Genomic DNA, 21,793 nt, shown 5'->3' with positions numbered 1-21,793 from the left:
GCTAGTACAGGCCAAGTCTTTAGATAATCCATTCTGTCTCAGTGGACCATAGTATAATTGAAAGTGGGAATAAATGCTCACAAAAGAATTTGACGTACAGTTGTTCATCTAGATGTTTGTCTGATCTCAGCTTCAGGTATGTGGCTTATTTTGGGAGTGCTTTACTCAATAGTCTGGCTACATTAAAATCACATATCTGTTCATGTTTGTAAGGCTACTTCTCCAATACTGCTACATCAATCATTCTGATTAACTATTTGTGGTTATACAAATAATGTACCTGTACCTGAAATTTTGTTAGACTATGAATCAAGCCATGTGTGCTGTTGGGCAGTTCCCTTGCAGAAGAAAAGTTCCAAAATGGCTTTAGATTTTCCAGCTTGAATTGGTGATGACAAATCTGAGTGCCTCAGGGCAAGGGTGCTGCTGGTGCTAGTTTAGCAGAAGGAATTATTCTTGAAGTCCTTCATTAGCTGTGGTAATGTTTTGCTGGAAGACAATGTTGCCCCAAGGAGGCTCATCTCCTTGGGGAAGAGAATGCTTGGGGGAGCCTTATCACAGAGTTCTAGTACTTGAAGGGTGGCTGCAAAGAGGATGGATCCTCTCTCTTCACAGGGAGCCACATGGAAAAAAGCAAGGGACAATGGGTACAAGTTGCACTATGAGAGGTTTCATCTCAATATAAGAAAATTTTTTACAATGAGAATCATTTATCAGAACAACTTCCCCAGATATGAGGTAGAGTCCTTATCACTGGAGGTTTTAAAGATGCAATTGAACAAAGTGCTCAATCATCTTATCTAGGTTTCCTTTCCCACGTAGGGTTGGACCAGATGATCTCTTGAGGCTCCTTCTAACCTGGGCTGTTCAATGATTCTGAGATTGGTTCTATGATTAACTCTCGTTAGAATGTAAGGTCCTAGAGCAATTCAATCTGTCTTCCCCTCCTCTGTGTCCTGCATCTTTCTAGGTAGAGACTGCCTCAACATGGGTCAGCATTAATGCAGTTCCTACCCATGAAGCCAGTGTGCAACACATGGCCAACCCAGGAGGACTGTAGTCAATCGCTTTTTCTTGGTCAAAGTGGTCCTCCCTGCAAACCCTTGAATCAGTACCCTAGCCTGACTGGTACTGACAGTAGGTCTGAGCCATTCCCCAGTCATTTCACTTCATTTCATAGTCATAACTTTCTTTGAAATGACAAGTTTTTCATAAATGAAGCTGTAAAGAACAAAGCAAAGAAAAGCAGAAATAAAGTCCAGAACAAAAAACAGGGATCACAATCCAGACTCCAACATCTACAAATCAATTTAGTTTTTTTCCCACTAGATCTGGAAATCAGTTTAAATTCTTCATTTTAATTACCAGTTTTTGTGGATCTGTTTGGAATACTGACATTATGTTGTGAACTGTAGCAATGCTAGAAAAGTTTTTAAAAAGTTAAGAAGACTTCTCATTCTATTAGAAGCTGTGTGGTCTGGCTCTGCTCCAATACAAGTCTTGTTACTTGTCCTGAGACACACAGTTAGAAACACACGTTTGTCTTCATCACTTGAAATATAGTTCACTAATTAGTTGACGTCAGTTTTGGTTTGGCAATTTGACGGTGAGAAACAGCTTTTCAAAGCATGAGAGGAAGCTTAGCTGTTCCCTTCAGGTACAAAACCAGAGTTATCTAGGCTTTGCTGATTAAAGGAAACCATCCATATGCTGAATCTTTTTATATGCAGTTAATTACTGCTTTATGGTAAGAAATCTTACATCATCCCTTGTAGGTACACTATCCAGTACTGCAGGCTGAGCAGACCCAGGAATTTATTTTAATTGTTAATTGAAGGCTTAATACTTCTTACAAGCTGGAAATGCCAGGAAATAATTGGTATCTCAGTTCATGGGAGTGTTTATCATGTAGATGGCACTCACACAAACACTAAACAGTCTAAACACTAATGCTGGAGAGATCAGTTTACATCAGCACTTAATGTTAGTCTATACTTAGCTCTTCCTTGTGTTTCCCATGAGTGCAATTCACAGTGAGAGCAGCAGGAATGAGTACTGCTGATGGCAAGACACTAAAAGTATTATTTTAAAATTTGAAATCAGAATACAATATTATTTGTAGAAAGTCTTAAATGATGGAAACATCTAGCGCATTGGCTCTACTTGGCCTCTTTGCTTGAGTATATATAATGAGCTGCATATTGTAGGCTCATGGTTGCCACCTCTACGTTTGTGGTGGAAAGGCTGCAATTGCCGCTGTAAGCAGGTGTGTTCCTCTTGGTGCAGAAGTCCACGTGGCAACTGACATCCAGGAGGGATGTCTGTACTTTTCTTCCAGCAGAGGGAATGAGGTCTGGGAAGCAGGTCTTAGAGAGCATAAGGACAAAGAATCATAGGAGCATTCTGAGCTTTTCTTGGTAATTCATTGCAAGTTGCTGCAGGATGCAACTATAGAGAGAATATACGTAGCAGGGGTGGAAAGTAAGTTGAGGTTGTTGATTATGATTACAGTACTTGATTATGAATAACAGTAGCATACTTTTTTACTACTAGGATTGTTTTCAGTTCCAAGCATATGCTACTGCAGCAAGACCTCATCTATTTTCACAGAGTTGCAGGATAGTTGAGGTTAGAGGGGATCTGTGGAGGTTTTGGAGGGAAGAAGGGCTAGGGTGAGATGGTTTGGGTGTTCTTTTTCTTTCATTTTTGAAGACAAATGTGCTTAAAACCTAGTATCTTTGGATTCTCCACTCTGGAACTTGTCTAGGCTTACAGAAGTCAGGCTTTTTCTTTTTTTATGAAAGAGTGACTCTATGTGCAACAAAGCTGAATAACTAGCTTTCTTACCAAATCACTTACTACAAAATTATTTTTAAAAGTATGGATTGCTTGCTCACATTAGCCTTTAATGAAAGAGTCAGTAGCAGCATCTCACAGCTTTGTGCATAGTTTGGATACAAGATGTGAACACCAAAGTCTTTGAGAGTAACTGTAAAACCAGGGGATACTGAGATCACTCCTCGTTGAATCTGTCAACTCTCAGCACTGTCTTGTTGCTTCTTGATCCTAAGCCTGATACTCCAGCTCTGTTAACTGAGCATTTAGTTTGGCAACCACTGTCTTTAGTTTTATCTCTCTTACAATTGTTTCAGTGCATCTTGCAGTGTTCATTTTGTCCTCTCCCAAGTTTTTCTCCCATTCCTGAAGTCATGACCCTAGTGGTATAGCTGGTGTGAGTCAGTCACATAGCTAGAAAAGAAAACAAAAATGCTGTGGGATGTGCATGACTACAGGGGTCATGCCTTCAGGAATGGGAAACTGATATGCTCTAGAGCTTGTTTACTGCAGATTGATGATCCACAAAGATTTAGGAAGTAAGGCTTTTTATAGTACTGCATATAGCAGTTCCTATGTTTTTCTTTCCTGCAAGTAACAGTGATGGCTGTGTTCCTCTCAGACAGGTCATGGGTCCCAACAAGCCCTGTGTGGAGCTGGGGACAGGCAGCATGTCTTGGCACTAGGAATCTGTAGGCTGTAACTGCTGTATCAAGGAACTGGTCCAGTTTCATTGCTGCCATCTACTGAAACTTGAGTTTTCTGCCTCACTGAGCAGTCTAGTGGGAAGCACAGATTTACAGATGAAGTCTGAAATGCCACAGTATCACTAAAAATAACAATATCCCCTCTCCCCCTCCGCTTAAATGAGGACTTCCAAAATGTATGTGTGTTTGTTTATTTTGGTACTTACAGTTCAGCTTCTTGTGCAGCTTAAGTGGTCCTAACTAACACTCTTTCGGTAGCTATTAATTCTTTCTGTGCTGATATATTTGGAATATGTCTCTCATACAATGCTTGCTCATACCTCGTGTTTTCTGAGCATTAACTCATGAATGTGTTTAGCTTTGTTGTATTGTCCTTACTACAAAACCAGATGTTCTTTCTTTGTGATAATGAAGACTTCTGTATGTACTTCAGAAAAGCCTTATGATTTAAAATTTGGGGGGGAAGAGTGATCTTGTTTGCTAAATTTAATTTGAAAAATGTTTATTATTAAAAAAAAACCCTTCTTTTCTAGTCCTGGTTAAATGCTTTAGAAGTTGCAGGGTTTACAACATACTGGGGCAGAATGCAAAGCATTCTTATTCTTATAACTAATATTGCAAATATTCTTAGAATAAAAGAACCCCACAGTCTACTTTGGTATGTTATATATAGGACTGAGTGGGCACCAATGAAATATGAGAATTTGTACAATGGTCTTAATGACCAACTCTTTTATTCTAATGCTTGTATGATTTTACACTTGTTTTAAGAAATGTCTTTTCCCCTTCCCCTCTTAAAGGTAGAGACCTGTGGGTTCTTGTTCTGGGAAGGTTTCCAACCCATCATAAGATTGGCATTCCAGAGTTCAAGTATGTTGCTAATATGCATGGGGATGAGGTACGTTTCAATTTTTGCAATGTTGTTTATACCAAATACACTTACCAGAGGTTTAGAGTGAACTTCTCTCAGGCATGTGCTTCTTATTATTGAGGTATGTCATAACTCAAGGAAGACATAATATGTGTGTATTCTGTGAGGAATTTTCAGAATGAAGTCCCTTTGTTTTGGTGGAAGGCCTTAGGAGACCTTACATTGTGGTGAAGTGTTCTACAATCCTACATTCAAGACCTCTCTTAAGTAGAGAGCTTTGTCTTCTGCAAGTGAGTAAACCCAGAGGCCTTAAGTTTCCTGGCAATGAGTCAGATGCAGTAGTTTGCTTGTACATTATTATTGCCTAGGCGTGAAATATGACTGAAAGAACTCTTCAAATACATCCTAAGATAAAATAATAATTGCTGTGAAGTGTTAGATTATTTATGTCAGGAAGAAACGTTTCTTGGGAGCCTTAAGCTAGGAACACCTAGTTTCACCTGAACTAACACAGAGCATAAAACAAAAAGTAATTTCAGAACAATAAATTTGCTCTGGGAAGAATGCCCACTAATTAATGATGAAGAAGAAATGGCGATTATGAGCCTACCTCATGCAGTACTTGAATCTGAATCAGAAAGGATCAAAGCTTCACTCTCCTCTATAGTACTTTATTGCTTTCTATTTCTTTTATTCTTTCGTTTACCTGATTATGTTAGTCACGTTCAGGATAAGTTTAAACTACACAATACATTTTTATGTGGTCTTTCATGTGAAGGTTAAATAATTTTAACAGGAGTAGCAAGATATATATGCGTATATATGTGTGTGTGTTTGTGTGTATATGTATATATATATATAAAATGTGCTAGACTGTGAATTCTCAAAACTAAGAAAACATATATAGTAGAAAGTGTATCCTGTGCAAAGGGTAACATGTCACCAGTTATTGCCGTTAACAATACTGTGTGTGAGCACTTGCACGCCTACAGGCACTCGTGACATTATGTGCCAAGAATTTTCCCAAGTTAGACTAGTTTCACCTTGTTCAACAGTGGCCTTGCTCAAAGTGCTGCTGGGTGTTTGACTGTTTGGGAATTTAACTCTGTGTGGGAAGGAATCAGGAAGCTGAGTCATGGTTTCAAATGGGTGCATTTGTTACTGGATACCCAAGATGGGGTTTGCAGCTCCTGAGTCCTGGTGTGTGTCACCCAGGCATCTCGGAGCTGAGGCTCCATATTTCAGTGCCTGCAGACTGCTGAAGGGCATTGCAAATCTGTGGCTATAAATCACCCAGCTTTTATGGGAAGGAGGTGGAGGGCAGGGCATTATCTCATCCAGAGTGGCCTGGCTTGCAAATCTTAATCTTGCTGGACTGCAGAAGGCCACACATACTGAAGTCTCCACAATAAAGAGCCCCTGTCATTATCACTGCCCAGTTGGACACGTGTAAGGAGCTTTGACCATAGAAACACACACTGTTTGCATATCTATGAGGTTGGAAGTTGCTGGGGCTTGACAACTCAGATCACTGCCTAGGATCTTCATTTTTATTGACTTCATGAGGAAATGAGGCAAGATTTTCTTTTAAAATCAGGACACCATGCCAGACAGCCTGAGCAGGGTTGATCCTTGAGCTGCCTAGCTAAGGCGTGCTACATTCTAGCTTGTTTGTCAGACCAAGCTCACGCTCAGGGAATGTTCTGGAAATAGAGCCAATCCTCCTTTTCAGGCCCTCATGGTGATTTTTGCTGTATGGATTTTTTTGGTGCACACACATAACACTCAGTTGGTGCTTGGATTTTATTTATCTGAATGTATTTCAGGTGGCGGGAAGTTAGTTCCTCATGTAGAGAGGCATTGGAGGACTTGAATGTTTTTTTCCTCATAATCTAAGATTCTGCTGGACAAGTTCCTGGGAATAGATTCAGCTACCCCTACAATATATTAAGCAGATAAGTTTTGCACTAATTATACAACAAGCTTCAACTTCTGTACCAGAGTCTTTCATAAATTGAAGTTATGGCTTCATTGATCCAGTCAGGTCTTGTGTGCTTCATTGGTCCTTCCCACAAATGATACAAAATGAGAAAAGTTCTGTTCTCGAGTATTGTTTGGTGATGCTGCCCTGCTAACCTGCTATGATCACACAAATGACACTTAACTTTGACTCAGCTGGCCAGCTGCTCCTAAAACATAAAAGTTGGGGTGGATCCTGAATTACATGTGTGTGGGCTGTTCACACATGCTGCTGGAAGAAAATCTGGGTTATTTGGAGAGCTGCCCAACAGGGAAGTTCTAATAAAGTAATGTGAGTACACAATACTAGGAAAAGAGGGTTTCTTTTCAGAACTGGAAAGGTTTATTTAAGTAAGTTCATTTTTCTTAATACTGTAAGACATAACCAGCCAAGATTTAAAGGATTTTTATTTGTGTTCACTGTTGCCAAATAGAGTGAACTTTTGCCCCAGTTCCACTGAGAGGCAACAAAAGACTTCTCCCATTCTTTGTGTTGCCTGTATGAATTTGGACACCATTTTTAGCAGTACTTTTTGTTTAACCCAAGCCAAATGAAAACTGATTTAAACTGACTTTAATCAAAATGGCAGTAATTGCACAAAATGCATAAGCCTGTGAAATGTTAATAAAGTCTGTAGTGGGGAAGGTGAGGGAGAGGTTGCCTGATCTGCTGGGGCAGATTCTGAATTAGGCAGCGGCCTCTTGTCCCAGCCTTGTACTCCTACTTGAAAGATCTTCTCTTTCTAAGTGTATCACTCACTTCTTCCTGGGGAAGAACTCATTCCTTTTAACATTGACCCCAACCAAGCCCCTGAACACTCCTGTCATAGATGGAGCAGAGCTATCACCTTTGGACCCTCTGTGCCAGTGACTTGAGTCCATTCTATACAACTGAAGGAATAGGATCTGGTTGGAAGGCTATTCCTAAACCATGTATATCACTGCAGGGAAACCCTTTAAGGAAAAGCACATCTGAACAAACCATAAACTCCCTGTGTGTTTCTGCTTTTTCCCCTTCATGTATTGAGTATATGGCTTTAACTTTCTGCAGCTATAGTGTAACTAGGCCATCACAAGGTGAACTCTCTCAGGATGGCAATGCTAATATCAGTCCTTTTCTCCTAAAGCATCTGCTTCTGATCACTTAATTTTCTGAGTGTATAATATTAAATAATATATAATTTATTTATAATGATAAATAATAATTTATAATAGAAATTAAACTATAATATAAATAATAGAGTAATACAATAATATAAAATATTTTTAAATAATGGTATTTTTCCTCTTTCATTACGTGTAACTGAGCCCGTACTGATAGGTCTGAACTAGCCTACATGATGTGTTTATCTGCTGGCTTATCTTGTGAAATTAGTTAAAGCAACTATACCATATTTTCCATGTCATCACAGACATAGTCATATCCACTGTAGGGTTTCCTGAAATATTAGGGCTTAGGTTAGTAAGGACTGGAGTAGATTTATTTGTGATCAATATCATGGGGTCTTAAAAAAAACACCAAACAATGAACTAATGAGTCTTGTGTAGAATTTCTCACTCTTATTTCCAAAAAAATAATGGAAGCTGCGTTTACACTATCAAAATACCACTGTAGAAAAAAAAAGCTGGTTTTTTGTCATCCAATTGCACAAAAGAATACTGCACCTATGGCACAACTTGCTATAAGGAATTGTAAGCCCATGTTCCTATGTTCTCTATCCTGTATGATATATTATTGAAGTGATATGGAGGGAGGCAGTATTTTCAGAAAAGAAAAAGAAATTATAAAAAATATTTATTGCATAGTGAATTACTTTTCACTTAGCTTCAGTATTAGCTGATATAATGTGAAGAAGGTCAGAAGCAACAGAGAATTCAAAATTCAAAGCAATCAAATCTCAATGCTAACAACAGACTTTGAAAAAAGCTGGATTTTTTTCTGGATTTATTTTAGATGCTGAGATCTGTTTATACAAAGCTTAATACTGCCTTCCTGCAGTTACCTTTTTCCTTATCTTTCCACACACTCTTCCAAGTGGGAAAAGGAAAAACTCTCCATGTCTCAGCCAGGTAAATCCTGAAGCCTGGAATTTGTCCAGGTGGTAACAACGTATGCCAGTTACTAGTTCAAAAGCAGGCTTTATGTTGCCGTTTCCTTCAGTGATAAACCGAAGAACTGTGCTTCCCTGTCATACATGCAGTAGTTCTCAGATGTCCATAGTGATTGCTGCTGTAGAAATAAAGGGATGTTTGCCAAACTATTTGCATAAACAATCACTTTAACACCAATGTGTTTTAGCAAAGGACAAACACAGTGGGAGGTGTCCTAGCGGTGCACAATAATGAGTGCAGTACAGTGTTAAAAATAACCTCTTGCAAATGTGGCATTTAAGTGGGAAACCAGGATGGTCTTCTGGTTTCTCTGCTCTGACTCTGCTTCCTCAGGTGGGGTTGTGCCTGGTATGCTGAACTAGGTCTGTGGAGCAGCCAGGGCTGGAGCAAGGAGACTGGCAAGACTGTGTTGCCCTGAAACAGGTCCTACCTGATGGTTTGGATCTTTCTTTCAACATCGTTCAACTTAAAAACCAGGCCATGGTTAAGGAAAGAATTTTAATAATAAAAATGGGCAGAGTCCATCCACCCATAGTCCTCAGGTATTAGGTCTCTATCATGTGGTAAAACAGTGTTCTAAACCCAGGGCTGCTGGAGTAAGGTGTTACAGTGCAGGTACAATTGGAACTAACCTTAATCCCCTAACTGGCTGCCACTAGGGCTTCTTGAGTAATCCCTGTGGTGGCTGAGCAGGGTGCTGACACAGCCCTGCCAGCAGGCATAGTCAGGAACTTCAAGGGATATGTGTAGAGAAGCAGCAGTCACACCCTTTTCTACAGCGTTGATCCATGTCGTGACACATGCACGCTTCTTCATTCATTCCCCTGAGGATCACTGAAAGCCTTTCCTGCTGACTTTCTCCCTTTGGGGCACAGCAGGAAGCTGACATCTGAAAGTGCACAGAGAAGCTTAATGTCTAATTGTATCCCTAGATGTGGGAGAAAGGGATTTCCTTTGCTTTTCCATCACCCTTCATGTGAAATACAGTAGAACAATACTCCTTGGTATCTCTCTTGGGATACTGCAGTTAAAACTAAATGTTCACATCCTCTCAAAGCCCTAGAACACATACATGCTGTACCCTGCTCTTCTCTCTATCTTCATATTAAACATGAGGCAGGTTAAGGTGTCTGTCCTCGACTTTACTGTCAGCAACCTACCTTCAGTGTGTTTAGATCCATTGCTTGAAACTCTAAAGTAAAGCTAAGCAACTCATACATCTTATCCACACCTGACCTCTGTAGCAGCAGATGCTTTCCAAGGGCTTGACCAAAATTTGAACTTTCCCAGAAACAAAAACTTTCCCTCAGAAACTTCCAGATGTGCTTTCCCAAGCAATGCATGGTGCTCTGGACCAAAACAAAACTACCCCTCTGTCACCATGCCAAAATGGTAGTAATAAGTATATTCTTCCCTCACTGTGCAATCATCCAAGTGCCAACTCTGTTATGATAATCTGAATCATTTAATATCCTGAGTGCAACAATAGCTATACCAGGAATCCTATAAAATAGTTTGGTAGATACTGTATATGTAAGTCTGGGATTAACTTTAAGTGGAAAGAATGTCATCTGTGAAAAACTGGTCATTTTTCATTCTTTGTAAACTTCCTTTTCTATCACATTCTTTCATTACTTTTTTTCCCCTTTCTGTTCCTGCTTCTCTACCCTTTCTTTCTGGGATTTCTTTCGGTCAGGCACTGAAGAGAAGTACAGTAGGAGAAGAGCACTTTCCCAGTTTCTCCAGACAGCAGTCCAGTCTTGTCTGTAGTTTAGCTGTCTCTGTGGTAGAGCCGTTCTTGCTGATTCTGAGTCTGGTAACTTCACCTCTCATGCCTAGGGCCATGATTTGGCTGATTTCTCTGCTCTCCTCTCCTGTCTTCCCCCATCTTATATGCTTCCCAAGATGTCTATCAGATCCCTGTTCAAGATCTGTCTGTACAAGACAGGTTCTGTTGCATCCCTTCCTAAATTTTGTGGAGTATATTTATCAAACCTGCAGAGCAGTCTGTTTTCACATACTCAGGTGCTGGTTTAGATCCTGTTGTGATATACCAGGCTTTGTTCTTGGAGATAAAGTAGAGATAAGTTATCTCTAGAGCTCATCAGCTTGCAAGTCCTGGTTTGTTCCTCTTCCAGATAGGGCTTAGGAACCCTAAAGCATCCTTGCAGTATGGATCGCAGTGCTATGGAAAGTGCCCCTGGAAAATATGGTCCAGTGAACACTGGTAGTGTGTTCGGGGATAGAATAGAATTGCCCATAACTCTGGATCTGGAACTTGACAATATTTTGCCTAAAATCTGATAGACCAAATGGAGATGTCCTGTCAGCTTTCATGACTTACAAAAGCTTGCACAAAAATGAACAAAAATATGTGTATCTTTTTCTCTGCCACTGCTTCTCTTTGACCTAAAGTCTGTATCCAGATCAGACCAGGACTTTAGATCAAAAGTCCTTCCATGTCTTTTTCTAAGGATTTATGTACATTTGGTTTCCCCGATGCGCATGTTCATGGCATTAAAATAGAGCAGTGTGACAGAAATGTCCATGTGGCCTCTTGGATCTTGTATTAATATTGACTTCCCATAAAAGGGGATTAACAAGAAAAAATCCAGCTCCATAGTATCCTGGAAAACATTGTAGGCTTGTTCTTCCTTTCTTCTTCACCACCACTGCCAAGTGATGCTGCACAGTACTGGCAGTTGTGTGCAGAGCCCAGGGTCACTCAGGCACCAGCACAGAGCTGGGTTCCTGCAGTGGGACTGAGCAAATGCAGTGGGATGTTTCCAAGCCCACGTGATGTTTATCAGGCAGCTTTAGTTTTTGATAAAGCTATTCCTTATCCATGCAAGATTTAAGCAGCTCAGCTGACATAGTCAGTTTCCCATTATACAAAAAGGTCTGGTTGATCTGGGTTTAAAACCCTTGTGAAAACCCTCCAGTGATTCCTTTAATCTATTTAATGAATTTAAATATATTTAGTGGAGAGCATAAAACAGATCAGAATGCTCTCATATGCCTTGTATGTCTGTGCAACTCATAAGAAAAACCTGGAAGTGCAAGGTGGTGTGTCTTTATTTATTTATTTATTTTCTTCTTCTTTCTCTTCCACATCAGACTTAAAAGTAAAATCTATGCTTCTTTACACAGACTGTTGGGAGAGAAATCCTGCTCCATTTAATAGACTTCTTGGTGACCAGCTATGGACGTGACCCAGTTATTACCCGGTTACTCAATAACACCCGGATTCATATAATGCCAACGATGAATCCTGATGGATTTGAAGCTACAAAAGTGCCTGATTGTTATTACACACGAGGAAGGTAAGGGTGGCTTAGGAGGGTGGGAGGGGTAAAAGAAATGGGTGGGGAGTAATAATCGCAGATGGCCAAAACACTGACTCATACTTGGTGGAGAGCAGAGTCTACAGGATGTGTTAGGGCTAATTTTTGCCTGTACTGTTCTGAAGACTTGTTGTTATGGCATAGAGTTTCTGGAAGACTGAATCAGATGGGTGTTTATATGTGGTGTGGCCAGAGAAAATTGGTCAGAATGGTGTAATGACCTCATCTTTTAGGCAGGAGACCCAGATTGTAAATACAAGCACAATTCCCTATTTTGTAACACCTTTAGGGTGCTACAAGAAAAGAAGGAAAATTCCACCCACAGGGATCTATTTCAATGAGAGAATTCTGTAGCCCTTCTTAATGAGAAAAGGTGTGTCTAAGCTTGTTGAATGGACTTCTGGCAATGTGTTTAAAAATCATGTTGAATGTGGATTTAGTAAGAGGGAGGAGTTACACAAGCAGAGCTGGCTATAATAAGTTCTGTGCTAATAGTGGTGATAGGGAAAAAAAACTACACAGAAGAAAATATAACCTGGCATTGCATCCTGTGCTTGTTTTGCATTCTTTAATGTGACTACTGCAGAGACCAAAAAAGGGACAAAAAGCTTAACAAGCTAGAAGAGGGAAAGAGAGAGTGAGAGAATGAGAAGAAAGGCCCAAAGGACAAAGTTGGAATGTGCAGAAAAAGCAAACCCACACGCTAGAAGTTCTCTTGAATCACTGGCCTTGGCAACATCAGGAAGAAGTGAAAAGATGGTTTAGGGAGTTTAGTTCTTTAGGTGACCTCTGTAGGCTATCCTTTCTATAAAGAAAAATTTATTCCTCAGCAAATAGATGGGACGTGTATGGAGGGGGTTATTTTTTATCACTTCACTGTCAAATAGAGAGATTTTACCTGAAATAAAAAATTAACAGTCAATGGTGAATACCCTCTTTAGTTCTGTACTGACCTGTCTGAGTGAAAAAGCAACAGAGCTTTGCACAGGCTGGACCTTAAGGTTCAGGGAGAAGAAAATGCATCCTGTTGTTTGACTCAAATTTTTTCTGTCTATCGAGAGTGACAACAGTCTAAGGGATGCTGCCATTAAGTAGTAACCTTGGGTTTCTATACAAGCAGGAAAAACACATACAGGAAGAGGATAAAGTCCTTCTGATCTGCCTTTGGTTTTTCTAATTCACATATGTGTAGGTGTGTGCATGCTATATGTGTGTTAAATATTCTCTGTTTCCACTTAAAATACAATAGAGGAATTATTTTATTGTGTCCTATGAAAATTCCAATGCTGCCAGGAAGCAAACTGAAGTCCATCACCTTAGTGCTTGAGAAATAAAAAATGGTCATCCTGCCTGTTCCCTAAAGACACTAGCACACCACAGATACGGAGTACTTGGAGGCTGGTGATGGGGAAGTGCCCACAGGCAAAACAGTAATGGGAATGTCTTCTCTCTTTCTAAGGTACAACAGGAATGGAGAAGATCTGAACAGAAATTTTCCTGATGCCTTTGAAAACAACAGTGCTAACATTCAGCCAGAGACTCGAGCTGTAATGGACTGGATAAAAAATGAAACATTTGTTCTTTCAGCAAACTTGCATGGGGGTGCCCTGGTGGCCAGTTACACCTTTGATAATGGTAACCCAGGTAAGCTGGTAAAAGTCAGTTCTCCACTGCTAACTGGGCTTAGGAAAATTAGCTGCACCAAAGCAGAATTTATAAGGATTCCTGCAAGGTTCTTCTAGCTTTTGAGCTGGGATGGGCAGAATTTGATAAACCCTATCAAAATTCACCCCCTAATATGGCCATTTGGGAGATGTTTATCTTGTATGTAAGCCAGCACTGTATGTTTTACCAGTAATGAGAGTTGTACAATGGCTATCTTCATTCTGCAGTTACTGGCTCTTTGAAAGGCTATAGCAGATCTCCAGATGATGATGTCTTTATTCACCTGGCAAAAACCTATTCTTCCAACCATGCCAGCATGTACAAAGGGATAGGATGTGACAACAGGCAAACTTTTCCAGGAGGCATTACCAATGGGTACTCTTGGTACCAGCTGGAAGGTAAGAATATCAGTGATGCTTTATTCAGCTGCTTCTGGTAAGATGTTCTCACTTTTTCCTGCCATCTTTGATGATGCAAGGGCAGTGATTTTAGTCAGAGTGGAGGGTTGATGAGGGGGAGTAAGTCAGCTCATTCATGCTGATTCTCTGAGCAGGACCTGGGTATTCTCAGACTCTTCAGCTAGCAATTACACAAGTGAATGAGGCACATGCTGTGGTTTGGTTGCTTCTGTGCCCTTGCTTAAGGCCTGCAGTAGCTGTAGAGATTACACACATGTGCACACACTGCTTAGCATCATGATCTCCTTTCAGAAAGAAAACCAATCTTCTGTTCATATGTCATGTATTTTTTAATGTTTGATTACTGAAATAAATGTTTTCATTATTGTTTATGTGTAGCCAAATAGAATATGGGACTTGTGCAGTGTGTATGTTGTTTTCATTGTCTGAATTCAAAGACTTAAAAGGCTCTTGGAATGGCTTTAGCAGTGGCAAATCCTGTGCCAGCCTATCTCCCCCTTTTTAATTGGGAATACTTGAATGAATTTAAGTCAAAGACCCACCCTTTCTAAGCCACAATCATCATCATCATTTCCAAAATGACATATGGTTTAGAAAACAACACTTTACAAGTAACTAGAGTAAATAATTAAATTGGTTTTCTACAGGGGGCAGAAAATACAAGTGTGGCATTGAGGAATAATTTCTCTGCTTTACTTTTCTTATAGGTATGGTGCAAGTACAATATTTTAACTCTCCTATATGTCTTTTAGTTTGAACTTAGTGTTTATTTGCAGCTGAACACCCTTTTATTTCACATTTAAGGTGGAATGCAAGATTACAACTATGTCTGGGGACAGTGTTTTGAAATTACATTGGAGCTGTCATGCTGTAAATATCCTCCAGCAGACCAGCTGGAGAAGTTCTGGAGAGACAACAAAGTTGCTCTGATCGAATACATCAAACAAGTACACCTAGGTGGGTATGTGAATGGGGGCAGAGCAGAAGGTGAGGCCAGCTTAGATGGAACTTCTGGGTCGGTGGCACAGCTCTGAGGGGAGGTCTGGTGTTAACTTGGGAGCTTCTGAACAGGAAGTGCCACAAGGCTAGGGATGGGTAAGGCAGGAGACCTTACAAGTGTGTCAGGTGAGGGGCAATGGGTGCTACCACAGCTGTGCAAGGGGCTTAAAATATGTTGGGGCAGGAGCAAGGGACAAGCCCCAGGGACTGTCTGACCATGTGCCCCCCAGGCAGCCCACTCTCCTGAGCAGCCTTGGGACAATCATTTATTTCAGAGGTCTCTGAGTGTAAGTGTGCCTCAGCACAAGTTTCACAAGTCTTTTTTGCTTGGATTTTGTAAATTTGAAAGGCTTCTCTAGGTGTGATCTGACTTCACATTTGGAAGAGAACTGCTGCTTAATGAAGTTGTGGTGCTTCACAATGAGTTGAAGGGTTTGCACAAATCTGTTGCTTATCTGCATTTTGTTGCCCTAAATATCTGACTGCTGTTTTATCTCTGCTTAATGCTTGGGCTGCCTTGAAGATGGTGTGTAGGAATTAAGGGAAACTACTTCATAAGCAGACTTTGTTGGTATTCTGCCTTTGGGAAGTACTAGACAAGAGGCTGACTTACTTTAAATTACAAAAAAGAAGGGTGTGTGTTTGTACAAAAAACTGCCAAACCTGTATTGAAGAGTGAAGTCCTTCAGTAAAAGACATACAGTAAGTGTGTATAATACCTTCAGCAAATGAGATTTAGAAGAGGAGATTACAATACTGCTTTCTAACTTAACGTGAGGGTAAACTATTAACAACAGCCAAAGATTTTCGAGTTTAATTCCGTTGAGTAAGACCAAAATGACTAATGATATTATTACACATGCTGAAATGTGGTGAAATAGCCTTTGAGTACATCCATCAACAGAACAGTCTGATTTTCTCAGAGAAGGAGGCTCACCAGTTACAGGTTGTGATCTTTATGTCCTCTCCCTTTTTCATAGGTGTCAAAGGCCAAGTTACTGATAAGAATGGGAATCCTATTCCCAACGCCATTGTGGAAGCCAAAGGAAGGCCACATGTCTGCCCCTACAGAACAAATGAACAAGGGGAGTACTTTCTTCTCCTTTTGCCTGGGACATATGTGATCAATGTGAGTACACAGCCTTACTAAAGTATTGGTTCTAATTTCATTTAGTTCCTGAGCACAGTGTGACAGCATCCCTGGAGGTGGGTGAGCTGAACTGCTCAAGTAATGGATATGAGCTGTAAAGACTGTTTAGCAGACTTAAAAAACCCAATCTATTTAAATATTAGTCAGCAGAAAGGAAATCTTTTGATACAGTCCTCAATGTCCAGAGATATGCGCTCCTCTGACCTTGATGGTGGAGCCAGCTGGGATGAGCATCTGGAGCAGGGCAACAGGAGCTTGAGGTGTTTGGAGCAAACCACAGAACCCCTGCAGGGTGAGGGGATGGAGCCTGGGATCTGGGCAGCACCAGGCTGACACCACCACCAGTGCCTGTCATTTCCTTGTGTCAAATCAATTTCTCTGTGGAAGTACTAGAGAACATCCATGCCCTGTAGGCTCTGCCTGCTGCCAAGGGCTTATGCTTAAGCATCACTGCAGGATTCCCTCTCTTGTACTGCAAGAGTCTTACTGCTATAACACAAAAACTTCACTCTTTTCTCATTCCATGTTCTGAAATGTATCTTTACGTTTTTTCCTGTACATTTAAAGTGTAAACAATGATTGTTTCACAGCTGAACTCAATGTTTCAAACCAAGGAAGAACACTTTTGTCTTTTCTCCTAGGCTACTGTGCCAGGATTTAAATCAATGCTGAAGACGGTGGAAATAGCTGACAACACTGGTAACTTCAGTGCTTTGAAACAGGACTTCTCTTTCTCAGAGGTCTCAGATCAGATCAGATCAAGAGTTGCTTCATGTCCCAAAACTCCCCTCTACCAAGAGCTTGCCCGAGCTTCAGCTGCAGTAAAACCAACCCTACACGTTTTGGTTTTAATGAGCATTATGCTTGTAATGTTCAAATAAAGTCAGGAATGACAAAGGCAAAATCTTCCTGCACAAATGTGGCTTTTCAGAGAAGGAATTGTATACGCAAAAGAACATATGTTTTTATAAACCAAATTCTCAGATTCACAATCGTGTTTACTCTATTTTGTAAAATACTGACTTGACAACTGAATGTTTTACTTTAGTTATAATAGACTTGTATTTTTAATTGTAACAGACTATCATATTTTTCTATGTAAGTATTTTACTCTGAAGAAATTTTGTACAGCCTAAGGAGATAACTGTAGAATTTTGATGCAGAAAGTATTTTGAAGACTTCTCCCAAATTAAAAAAAATTGAGGCTCATACTGCAAATGTTTCATGCAAGCTCAGGTTCCTCATTGAGCCAACAGCTCAGGTTGTAAATGACACACAACTGTAAGTGATCAGTTCCATACTAACTTCTCATAATAAAGCCACTGCTATAATGAGGAATGGCATTTTTATATATGCTCTTTCTTACTTGGACAGAGGAGACTGCTCTGGGCTCCTGTGTTGTAAAGGCCAGTAACACAGACATGTTTTAAGACAAGAAGATGAAAATGAACTGTGAGTATGTGCTAAAGGGCCATGCTGTGGAAGCTGGATGATAATCTGCACCAACAGGGAAAAGGGATGAATTTGTGGCTCTGAAAAGAGTGTTCTCCTACAGCAGAGCTGCTGAAAATGTGGAAAGAGTCATGGACAACATTATACCTTTTCCATTTTTAATGGAATTTCTTGTGGGACAGAACCACATACAATTCAAAATTCTTTGAATAGTGTTAGCAATGGCTTTATATTGTTTAAGTTGCTTCACAGCCCTGCTGCTGCACTGTTGGGACTGTCTAACACCCATGCCAGGAGCTGGCAGGCACACTCAGCAAGGCACAAGCCGGCTCTGCTTACAGAGGCTGACTGCAGTGTTCCCCTGGCTGGGCTGTACTGCAGGCAGGATTAGCAGATTCCTTTTGCCTGGCCAGTTGTGAGTCATTTTCAGGGCCCTTTGAAGCTGTCCAATAAACACAAAATTTATCAAGAAAAGCCAGTTAGTACCATCTCCTGTGTTTATTTTAAAGCTTTATCTACCAGTAATTTTCTTAAGCAATTTCAAAAGTAAACCAGCAAAGATTATCTTTGGAAACATCAATCTTTTCCTGTATACAGTAAATAAAAAATGCAGGAATGCAGTTAATCCTTTAAAGCCTTTTAAAATCTTTCCTGAGGCATTGCTGCCTGTCACACCAAGCCCTAGCAGCTGGGCTGTGGAGCTTGGGCATCAGCCACTTGTCTGCCAGATGGCCACATTCAGTGTGCGAATACACTTCAGAACTTGGAACAGCAGTGCTGATAGCAATGAGGGCTGTGTGTGCAAAATACTGTTTTTTGAATGTCTTCCTCATATGCATTTGCATCTTCTACCTCTTCTTACCCTCTGATCTGCTGTGAGTTGTTTACCACAAAGAGAAGTAATTATCCACTAAATCCCATCACTGATCCTGCCACTTGTAGCAGGAAGGAGAGACTCCTTGAACTAAAATCTCCCAGACTGAAGAAATCTGACAGAAGTCAGCAGTCCAGCACCTGAGTGAAGACAGAAAGAGCCTGCATGCTGGCTCACAGACAAGAATCTGTGTGAAAACCAAGTACCAGAACTCCTAACAATCAAGTCATTCACATGAAAAAAAGGAGCACCATGGAGTATATAAACAAATCTTTATTTAAAGCTTTTAAATAGAACACATACTCAGTTTCCCTCAGAAAAGGAAAAACTGAAAACAGAAAGATAAACACACATGAAACTTCTCATAAATGGGTCTACACTCTGTGCAATTGGAGTGGATACTTGCATTTTAATGGTTACTGACTGTGGTCATACGTGCACTGGGTAGCCGGAAAGAAGCGCACCAGCTCAAGCTCCTGAAAGCATGTTGCATAGTTATTTAAATTCACTATGAACTACTCTGTTTAATAGTCATTCCAGCTATGTGTAGTCACAGAACAAAGACTCTGGTTTTAGAAAAGCTATTGGTATTTTAGGTGTTAAGTAATTATCATCCTGACAGCCACTACTTTGGCTCAAGACCAAGAACTGTCCTTTAAAATGAAGCTGTTAAGCTAAATCATCTACTCCAAAGGGGAGCCACCACCTTTTTAAGTATCACTGACAAATTTCACATGTAAAATATAGCTATAGATACACTAAAGAAGCATTCACTTGAAGCTTTCTGTGCATCTGTGCTAAAAAAAACCCTAACAAAACCCCCACACTTAGGTTAAAAGCAACAATTTTTCATGTTCACTAACTGCAAAACATTGTAAAAACCTTAAGCTGGAGTTTTGTGCTTAAACAAGATAAGCCTGGGACTCTGGTATGGAGGAGCTGGAAAGGCAGGGCAGGTAATCCCCCAGAAGAGCCTGAGGGCTGCTGCTGTAGCAAAACTCTGCTATGCTGCAGAACCAAGGTGACCCTACAGCCCCTCCACAAGTCCCATCAATGTGTCCCATGCTCTTTCTCACCACAACAGCAAATGCCCCTTTTCAGGACAAAATCTGTACAACAAAATATTTTATCTTCCTGGGATAAAGGATAACTGCTGCCCACCATGTGTGTGGCCAATTAACATGCTGAGTAAATTACCTGCTTTAAAATTATAAACTCCAAAGTTAAGCTGCAGTACAACAGCAGCTTTAGATTAAGATGGGGAAGATCTTCACCACTGTATTCATCCTATTTATTCAGTTTCATTATGCTTCTAATAATTTTCTAATCTCTTTTGTAAGACACAATTTTCTGAAACAATTATTCTTGTTGACATTTTCTGTAAGAATGAGGAATTTTTTTCCCATATTAGTCATAAAAGAGAAAAAAATCTGCCTGAAGTCCTGTGTCTTCATACCCACAGACACTTCAGAGACAGTGACATTTGAACAAATTTACAGCAACCAGAACTCAGTGATAAAATCGTACCACACTGTTAGAAGAGATGAAAGCTTTTCATCAGTGAGCATTTTGAAGCACTTTTACCCTTTCTAAATCAGCTGCTCACAGGAGTGGCACAGGATGGCACAGCCCACAATCCTACCAGTGCAAGGTGAATTTCAATACTAATATAATTTCAATACCAATAAATAGGTAAATAGTTGAAGAGTTGTATTTAAGCAAGAAGTTTAAATACAGGTTTACAAGGTTTATTGTTACTTTATAAAAAAGAATAAATGTGAGTTCTTGCACCGTTTGGACATAACTATTGTGTACCTGATGAACAAGAAGGAAGAGACAAAGAAAGTTACTGAAAATCGTGTACAGTCACATCCTGTCAGCATCTGGCCTCCTCTGCAACCTTCTTGGTCATGTGTCCAAAGGCAAAAGCCATGACCACCTGTTGCAAATTAACCTTAAAGCCTCCCATCACCATCCTGCATCTTCTAGACATCACCCAAATGTTACCAGCACCTGGAAGCTGTCAGTCAGCTCCTTGCCTGTCCTTGGGGATGCAAAAGCATTCCAAAGGAAAGCAAAACACCACCAAAATATTTTCACAATGCTAATGTTGCACCAGCTCTATCTCTATATAATAAATGTTGTTCAGGTTCAATGCAGAAGTTGTAACAGAAAGAAAAAAGGAAACATAGCCATAAATCTTCCTGTGCCCTTCTTAATCTGAATATATTTCTCTGTATTTTAATGCTATGTTTCTTAAAATTCTTGTGCCTGTGATTTACTAAGTAAGCTTATTTATATAACTACACATGTACCAGTAGACTAATTCAATAAATTAGAGCTCAAAACATTAACTGTGAGCACAAGGATATTTACAAACAGCAATAAATTAAAATGTGTGCGCTATTAAATAAGGATCTCAAACACCTCACCAAGGAAGAACTTTTGTACCAAAACTTTACCGACTTTTGCACCACTACCCAAGGCCAGAAATGTGCTTAAGGGCCAGAACAAGCAGGGTGCTTGCTGCTCATGCCCACGGATAGAGCATGGCCAGGCTGGCAGACAGGCTGGAGGCAGAGCCAAAGGCTCGGGGCCACAGCTGGGAGTCACCATGGGAGTCACCTGTCACAGACGCAGCCCCTGAGCCCCAGGCCTGCAGCTGCACTCACCTGCCAGTGTCCCTGAGGAACAGGAACAGGCATCAACACCCATCACTCCCATCTGGAGGGCATGCACCCACACCAAATGAACTAAAGGTGTACTAGAAGTCATTAAGAATATTAAGCCATAAAATGTAACTCAGCCCAAAATATTTGACACAGTGATTTGCAGATGTAGAAATCAAAATTTTTTTCTCACCACTGTATGGAGTGGAGGGTATTTCCAGGGCTATTCTCTGCAACATAAGGCATGTGACTGGAAGAGAATGCCAAGAGTGGGATGGCACAATTTGTCCCAACAGGAACTAGATAAGGACAGCTGCTCCCCCAGCACTGCAGTTACACAGCCAGGGCAGTGACTGCAGACGAGGCATCATGCTGAAAAAGGGGAAGATGTGGGAGACAATGCAATGGACAAAACTTCTTATAGATGAAGCTTTTTAAGTACAGTCCCCACGTTATTAATACTTCTGCATAGACACATCTACATCTCTCTCACCTGCAGGTGCAACAAAGAGCCTCTGCAAGCCTCACTTCACCTAAGTTTATTAAATAAAAAAATTAAAAAATAATACGAAGTGCAAATTAAGGCAAATAGCCCTGTATTAGTATCCTTACTTGAAAAAATTAACTATCTGCCCAAAGGCCTTCTCCATCTCAGGCTGTAGGATTACCAAATCCTA

The 21,793-nt window shown here is 40.4% G+C and overlaps 1 protein-coding gene across 1 annotated transcript in view; it reads left to right on the top strand.

The window, feature by feature from the left end:
* CPM (carboxypeptidase M) overlaps window positions 1–20,801 on the top strand; it is a 31,969-nt gene extending 11,168 nt beyond the window's left edge. The window contains exons 3-9 of the mRNA XM_085044671.1: window positions 4,343–4,440; window positions 11,695–11,867; window positions 13,348–13,532; window positions 13,781–13,951; window positions 14,777–14,929; window positions 15,952–16,100; window positions 16,763–20,801. Of these exons, the coding sequence (XP_084900797.1) occupies window positions 4,343–4,440; window positions 11,695–11,867; window positions 13,348–13,532; window positions 13,781–13,951; window positions 14,777–14,929; window positions 15,952–16,100; window positions 16,763–17,002 (1,169 nt within the window). The 3' untranslated portion in view covers window positions 17,003–20,801. The remainder of the gene's footprint in view (window positions 1–4,342; window positions 4,441–11,694; window positions 11,868–13,347; window positions 13,533–13,780; window positions 13,952–14,776; window positions 14,930–15,951; window positions 16,101–16,762) is intronic.
* The last annotated feature ends 992 nt before the right edge of the window (window positions 20,802–21,793 follow it).

The sequence above is a fragment of the Lichenostomus cassidix genome, chromosome 1Aa (genome assembly GCF_008360975.1).
Source record: "Lichenostomus cassidix isolate B80296 chromosome 1Aa, HeHo_3.0, whole genome shotgun sequence".
In the NCBI taxonomy this organism is placed as follows: Eukaryota; Metazoa; Chordata; class Aves; order Passeriformes; family Meliphagidae; genus Lichenostomus; species Lichenostomus cassidix.
The sequence above is the reverse complement of the archived record's forward strand: the minus strand, read 5'-3'. Positions and strand labels throughout refer to the sequence as shown.